The sequence below is a fragment of the Dipodomys ordii genome, unplaced genomic scaffold (genome assembly GCF_000151885.1).
Source record: "Dipodomys ordii isolate 6190 unplaced genomic scaffold, Dord_2.0 Scaffold37, whole genome shotgun sequence".
Classification (NCBI taxonomy): domain Eukaryota; kingdom Metazoa; phylum Chordata; class Mammalia; order Rodentia; family Heteromyidae; genus Dipodomys; species Dipodomys ordii.
The window spans coordinates 1,634,159-1,642,275 of NW_012267253.1; the positions used below are offsets into that span (position 1 = coordinate 1,634,159).

Sequence of the window (8,117 nt, forward strand, 5' to 3'; positions counted from 1 at the left end):
AGATCCATATTCCAAGTGAGTAACATTCCTATTAAGGTATAACATCAACTGTCCAAGGGTAAAATAGGTTTGTGTCTAGGGATATGATATTATCTAAGGTACCATGCAGCAATTCTTTTAGGAAAAGTATCTTATGGTTTCTAAAGAGCACTCTTCCTAATGAACTTTTTGTGCAATCTATCTGAGAATTTAAGACTAGATAAAATTCAGAAGTATAATTTATGTATTTGTTTAACATTCTAAGCTGATTTCTCCCAACCATCTGTCTACTTATAGGTCATTTCTCTTTAAGTAGCTTTGTGTTTAAGTCATCCATACTGAGTAGTAGAAAGCATTTAGGGGAACATCTACATCCTTATAAAATTTCAAACATTCAAAGTAGAACATGCTTTCTTTTAAAAAGAACTATTTCATGTTTTCGGTCTTTAGTAGTCTGACTGGCTTCTGTTAATGAGAGTAATCGAGAGATTCGTATGTCCTCTCCATTTCAGCCCAGTTTAGGATAAATTATTCTGCCTTCGGTCTCCAGAATTCTATTACAAATGATTAGACTAGTAAATTGTATTTCTTATTTCCTTCAAGGTATTGCGCAGCGATGCACAGCTATCAAGTACCACTTTTCGCAGCCAATCCGCTTACGAAACATTCCATTCAATTTAACTAAGACAATACAGCAAGATGAATGGCACCTGCTTCGTAAGTATTTCTGGGAAAGGATCAGAGAGGAACTGGTGCCTTTCCAAACCCATCACTCTTTGGATGGAAAGACACTTATCCTGTGCAAGCCCCTGGGTGCAGTTGATTTGGTTAGAGTTTGAAGAGCATTTCACTATGCCATGGGCAAAATGTGTTTATTGGACAAGTATAGGAAACCCAGGTGTGAGTTTCTGTGAGACAGTGCAGTATGCCTGTCTTTCCAGGTAGAATCTGTACAGGTGAGTGGGGAATGTACACCTGTTCTACCATTTGTCTCAGGAAACCAATGAGATTACACCCCAGGTGCTCTTATTTTTGTTTTGTCCGTGTAATATTTATCTGTGCTTATCTCAAACCTTGCTATTTCTGCTGAAATTCTTTTATGAATATGTGCCATAGTATTCTCAAAGAGTATCAATTACCTGTACATCTCAATGGAGGTAACTGCTGTTTTTCACTGTTGGGAAACATGAGATATGACACGGCTATTTACCTGGAAACTGCTGATTCAAGCTGCCTGGTGACCGGTAGCGTGCAAAAGCAAAACATGACCCTGAACTCTTTTCTGTATTCCCCAAGTCGGAGGTCAATATTTGCATTTTCCCTACGAAATGCACAGCAAAGACCAACGATCTTGTTTTGTGGTAGTGAAAGCCACTGTAGAGGAACAAGCAGAGTTCCACTTCATAAGTGAATTGCTGTGCAGAGCAAAAACTATTTTGAATCCTGATCACATACGTGGACAGTATCATGCCAGTAGTCCAATGCAAATTCTCTGATTCTTTAGAATTAGGAATGTCATTGGATAAAACAGCATGACTCTCTGAGAGTTCTTGCTGCCGGATTTTAGCAGCCACTTCCCAGCAGATCTAATTTAAAGTCATGTCTAAGTGCTTTCACTTTCTAATTTTTGAGGGCAGTGCTAAGTATTGAATTCAGAGCCTCATGATTGCAAGGGATCCATCTCACAAGCCATTCCTGAGACCTTCTGTTTTAGGTAGGGCTTTTTGTCCCCCCACCCCCACCCCAGATAAGGTCTCATGTTTTGCCTGGGTTGGCCTCACACTATTTTCCATACTCCTATCTCTGCCTTCCAGGAAACTGGGATTATAGGCATACATCACCATGCCTGGCTACTTCATAATTCTTTATGAGCATGTTTGGGTTATTTGTCTTAATAATCTGTCTAGATGAATTGCATAGATACTGGATGATCACAAGATCCTGAAAAAGAACCTTACCTCTTTAATCTAAAACTTTTTACCTTGTTATTTTAGCCCCGTACACCAATATTTGAACATTCTCTTTGTGTGTGTGTGTGTGTGTGTGTGTGCGCGCGCGCGCGCTCGCGCACACGCACCTGTGTGCATTGTGGGGAAGGGGCTCTTGTGAAAAGATGCTTATAGCAGTTTTGTACATGACTGTTTCTAAGAAAGTCAAACTGACCCTGTGCCTTTCAGTAATCATAGAAGGTACAACTATCACTCAAAGCCCCAGGCATTCGGGAGTTTATAGAATAATAGTAACTGAGCTATTTTGCATCTCTGCTGTTTAGATATGCAGATCTCTAATTTTCTATTATGCTCTTGCTATTAAACTCAGTATCTTTCATCTCTGGATGGTTGTTCTATGGAGTTTACATTTCCTTGTCTAAGCAGAAACACTTGGTTTTCATATGGATGCTCTAGTTTAAGAAAAGGAATGGTTTGCTGGGCGCTGGTGGCTCCGCCTGTAAACCTAACTACTCAGGAGGCTGAGATCTAAAGATCATGGTTCAAAGCCAGCCGGGACAGGAAAGTCTGAGACCCTCCCCCCCTTTTTTTTGGTCGGTCATGGGTTTTGAACTCTGGGCCTGGGTGCTGTCCCTCAGCTCTTCAGCTCAAGGTGAGCACTCTACCACTTGAGCCACAGCACCACTTCTGGTTTTCTGGTGGTTTATTGGGGATAAGAGTTTCACAGACTTTCCTGCCTGGGCTGGCTTTGAACCATGATCCAGATCAGATCTCAGCCTCCTCAGTAGCAAGGATTACAGGTGTGAGCCACTGGCGCCTGGTTCCAAACAACCACCAGAAAACCGGGAGTGGTGCTGTGACTCAAGTGGTAGAGCACTAGCCTTGAGCTGAAGAGCTGAGGGGCAGTGCTCAGGCCCAGTGTTCAAGCCCTATGAACAACAACAAAGAAAAGAAAAGGAAAGGAAAGGAATGGTTTGCATGTGACTAATAGGCTAAGATCAAGAGGAGTGGCTACTATAACCCATCCGCCCTTCTGCAGCACCCCTGAGATGCCCAGGAGCTATGCAAACATTCAAGGACAACACGGCACTTCTGCATTCATAGAGAAGCCTGCACTTCCATGTGCATCTTTCTTTGATCCCACGTGCTTGGCAATGTTCACAGTCCCCAGGCATCTTGCTCAGACCTGTTGCCTTAGGGGCAATGGGTATATGTTTGGGATCTGGTGTTTAAAGAAACATCATACAATCATAGCATTTAGGTAACAAATTTTGACAGTTGAACATGTAGTGGACACTTGTTTGAGGAATAGTCTCTCCTTAACCTGGGTGAATTGGTACTTCTCTCTCTCTCTCTTTCTTCTCTTCTTTCCTTCCTTCCTCCTTCCCTCCATCCTTTCCTTCCCTCCTTCCCTCATTTCTTCCTTTCTTTCTTTCTCTCTCTTCCTCTCTCTTTCTCTTTTTCCTTCTTCTTTCTCTTTCTTTCTTTCTTCTTTCTTTCCCTTCCTTCCTTCCTTCCTTCCTTCCTTTCTTTTGTTCTTTCTTTCTTTCTTTCTTTCTTTCTTTCTTTCTTTCTTTCTTTCTTTCTTTCTTTCTTTCTTTCTTTCTTTCTTTCTTTCTTTCTTTTTCTTTCTCCTTCCTTCTGGGTGTTCTACATACAAGCCATGCATCCAGCTTACTTTTTGGTTTTTGCTGGTTGTCTTGTAGATTGCTCTGACAATCCTCTGATTGCATCTTCCTGAGTAGCTAGGATTACAGATGTGAGTCAGTGGTGCCCTGTGTGCTCTGTTTTTTATAAACTCTCCTCATAGATTCACAGGAGGTAGATTTGACCCTTGCCTTTGTGACACCCACAGATACAGATACCTAGAAAGAGAATTTCCCAAACCTCTCACCCTGTAGGCCCCACTCCTGTCCATGTAACTTATTTTCAGGATGCATGCAAAGCACTTTCTTTGTTCCATAATTGCTAGTCACTTTCCTGACTGTTCCTTTGATCTGGGATGTCTGTTTCTCTCTTGAGATTAGATTTAAGAAGAATCACGGCTGGCTTCCTGGGCATGGCTGTAGCTGTCCTGCTGTGTGGCTGCATCGTGGCCACGGTCAGCTTCTTCTGGGAGGAGAGCCTGACCCAGCACGTGGCTGGACTCCTGTTCCTTATGACAGGTATGCTGCACCCTCGGGAGGCCACCTCCCAGGCAAGGGGGCTTGGGCTTTGCCTACAGTGTGTTCGCTCTGGGCCATCCCTGTTAATTTTGTTTTCACTCATGATAAGAACAAGTAGAAGTTCATTTGGTTTTGCTGGAAAGTTCAGAATTTAAAGAAAATGACATTGTCAAAAACACAGCCCTGATTTCCCTGTCATTGCTTGTAAGCAGATCAGATGGGCATGATCTGAGTTTAATCTCCATTTGAGCCAAGTCTGTTTTGTTTTTTTTTATTGTGAGAATACTGTACAGAGGGGTTACAATTACATGGGCAAGGTAATGAGCACATTTCTTATCAAGCATTGTTGCCTCCTCCTTTGTTTCCCCTTACCATCCCTGCCCCTCCCCATCAACACCCTTCCCCCACCTCCTGTGGCTAAAGTTGTAAAGTTCGTTTTTTGACATAATGTCTTGTGTATCTCATTGTTGCAATGAGTCCACCTGTATCTCTATTTGAACAATTTGTTTTTTCCATTCCCCTCACAAATTATACTAACATCAAATACAGTGAAAGCAAGGGTTATACCGTGGGGGGGGGGGACATACAATGCAACAAATCATCTTATAGATATGTTAGAAACAATTGCAAGAAAGAAAAAACATTTGAGTCCTTATCTTGGGGTTCATTTTGCCCAACATCAACTTATGTGACCGTTTCTGCTTGTCTCAGACATATACTAGTAATTGCAAATAAGGGAAACCATGGGACCTATGTTTCTTTGGGCCTGGCTTACTTCACTTAATATAATTTTTTCCAAGTCTTTCCATTTCCTAACAAATGGGGCAATGTCATTCTTTCTGATGGAGGCAAAGAATTCCATTGTGTATATATACCACATTTTCTTGATCCATTCATCTACGGAGGGGCATCTGGGTTGGTTCCAGATCTTAGCTATGGTAAATAATGCTGCAATAAACATAGTTGTGCTGGTAGCTTTAGTGTGGTCTTGTTTGTGAACATTTGGGTAAATGCCCAAAAGTGGGATTGCTGGGTCATAGGGGAGCTCTATGTGGAGTCTTTTGAGGAACCTCCATACTACTTTCCAAAGTGGTTGAACAAGTTTACACTTCCACCAACAATGCAGTAGAGTTCCCTTCTGTCCACGTCCCCTCCAGCATCTGTTGTTATTAGAGTTCTTGATTATAGCCATTCTAACTGGGGTGAGGTGGTATCTCAATGTTGTTTTGATTTGCATTTCTTTTATGAGCCAAGCCTGTGTTTTTAATCTTTATTTTTTCTGTTCCATTCTTTCCTTCTGTGTCCCAAATGATGACCTAGTCTCTTGGTAAAAGTGGCCCACTGGCTTATCAGAAGCCCTTGAGGAGAAAATGCTGACAGAAAACTGTGGTCCCTTCCTTGTCTGAAAGTCAACTCGAAGTCCATGTCCCAGTGACCATTCCTTACAACATTCATTCATTTCCCTCCACAGAGCTTGTTAGGGAACGTGTAGGTACTAGAGACACACAGCAAATCAGGCTGGCAAAAATCCCTGTTCATTTCTACTGTGCGGCACCACAAACAATAATGGGTGCTGGTGATAAAATGGTGCATTTCCTGCAGGAGCAGGGAGCATCTTGCTGAGACTGACATGTCTGAGCTAGATCGTGAGAAGTGGCTGGTGGTTGAGAGTGTATGGCAGAAACAGGAAGCCACCAGTGCCAACCCCAGGCAGAAGATGGCAGGCTAGAGAGGAACCAAGCAAAGGAGAACCTCACAGAAGGCCAGAGCTGTAGTTAGTGGCTGGATTCTTAGAGCTTTCTTGGTGAAGAGTTTTCTTGGTGAAAAGCTTCAGTTTGAAGCTGAAGGAGATGGAGGTTGCTAAAAGGTTTTAAGCATAGGAGTGACTTAACAGCCTGAAATTGGGAGGTATGTGGAGACATCGATAGGGATTTCTTTATATTATTATTAAGAGGTAAAGGATACTTTTGTCTAATAAAAAGCGAGGAGTTAATTAAAAGGAGTTATGTATGGGATATAAAATAGGTATACAAAGTATATCTACAAATCATCTATCTATCTAAAATATTTGAAAAATGGGGGATAGAGGGAGTGAATTTGTTCAAAGTACACTATATGCATGTTTGAAAATGTCACCACAAAAACTCCTTCATATTTCAAACATATATTAATTCAAGAATAAAAAATAAGGGCTGGGAAGGTGGCTCAGAGTAGAGTGCATGAAGGTTCGATTCTTCAGTATCACATAAACAGAAAATGCCGGAAGTGGCACTGTGGCTCAAGTGGTAGAGCACTCACCTTGAGCTAAAGAGGTGACGGCCAGTGCCCAGGACCAGAGTTCAAGCCCCACGACCTGCAAAAACAAAAGAATAAAAAATAAAGCCAGGCACCAGTGGCTCATGCTTATAATCCTAGCTACTCAAGAAGCTGAGTTCTGAGTCTCTTAGCTGGAAGCCAACTTGGGCAGACAAATCTGTGAGACTCTCATCTCCACATAATCATCAAAAAATCAGAAGTAAGGGTATAGCTAACATGGTAGAACATCAACCTTGAAGGAAAAAGCTAAGGCAGAGCATGAGGCCCTGAGTTCAAGCCCCAGTACCCCACCAATAAAATAAAATACTCAATAGTCAAATAAAAATCCAGGAGTTGAGTTGATGACTAATATTAGCTGAAGATGGCCACAGATCTATTACTTTCACAAAAATTTAGTGAGTAAATGCTGAGTGGAAGGTTCACCAAGTACACCCAGCATCAGAGTGAGTCCTCCGGGGATAGCCATTTTTTAAAATGGAGCTGTTACCTGGAGCTGTTACTCTAGTGTAATGGGTTCGAGCCTGTGTTCATATAAGCACCAATACTCTAGGGCTGATACCAGCTTTCATACACGTCACTTAGAGGTGGTGCTTTGTTTTCTGTTGTGCTCACTGGAGGACTTAAATGACACAGGGTGGGGCCTTTTGGTCTCCCTGCAGCTGCTTTCCACACGGTGACATATCCTATGTCCAGATCTTCGCAAGCATCCTGACAAGACATTCAAGGGTCATCCTATGGCCCTGCCCAGCTCGGAGCAGAAAGTGAAGTTAACTTTGCCACATTTGTGCCAATATACAGTGGCTGCCAGGACTGGAGCTCAGGAAGCTACAATCGGTGCCTGAGCCATCTACCTAAGGAATGCATTTAAAATCCAAGGAAGCCAGGTGCTAGTGGCTCATACCTGTAATCCTAGCTACTCAGGAGGCTGAAATCTGAGGATCAGGGTTCAAAGCCAGCCCACTCAGGAAAGTCTATGATAACCTTATCTCCTATTAACCATCAGAAAACTGAAAGTGGTGCTATGTCTCAAGTGGTGGAGCGCTCGCCTTGAGCTGACCAGCTCAGGGACAGCACTCAGGCCCAGAGTTCAAGCCCCAAGACTGACAAAAAATAATTTTTTTAAAAAAAACAAACAAAAAATAAAATCCAAGTGAGCAAGTGAGAATAACAAAGAAAAAGATACTGGACTTCCTTGGGGATTTGTTTACCCCTCTCCTGGGGCTTTGTGGTTAGTAAAAACCTCCATTGCCCTTTATTAGTTGCATCCTGATTTTTTTAAAAAATTTCTGTCTCTGTATGCATCAAGGAAGTGCAAATTTGCTTCTCCCTAACTCTAGAAAGGCCCCATGCCACAGCCCCTGTGGGTTTCCAGACTGGAAAATAACCTGTGTAAGTTCCTGTTGTTGATGCAGCTGTTGCTGCTATTACTGGGGATTGAACTCAGGATTTCCCATACCATTCTACTACCACTTGAACCATGCCCTTAGCCCTTTTGATTTATTTTGTGTTTGGCAATCTTTTCCAGAGTTGGTCTCTACTCTCTGATTCCCAAGTTTCTGGGATTACAGGCATATACAACCATATCTGGTCTAGTAGGATTTTTTTATTTAAAGGATACTGTTAACATAGGTAGTACATGAATAATTTAGGATGCTCTTTGCATATAAAATGATTGTTTACATTAAAACAAATCATAAAGCCACGAAAG

General features: G+C 42.1%; 1 protein-coding gene across 1 annotated transcript in view; it reads left to right on the forward strand.

The window, feature by feature from the left end:
* The first annotated feature begins 542 nt into the window (after window positions 1–542).
* The window catches only part of Tmem178a (transmembrane protein 178A), a 15,725-nt gene continuing 8,150 nt past the window's right edge, over window positions 543–8,117 (forward strand). The window contains exons 1-2 of the mRNA XM_013017900.1: window positions 543–696; window positions 3,956–4,093. Coding sequence (XP_012873354.1) covers window positions 543–696; window positions 3,956–4,093 — 292 coding nt within the window. The remainder of the gene's footprint in view (window positions 697–3,955; window positions 4,094–8,117) is intronic.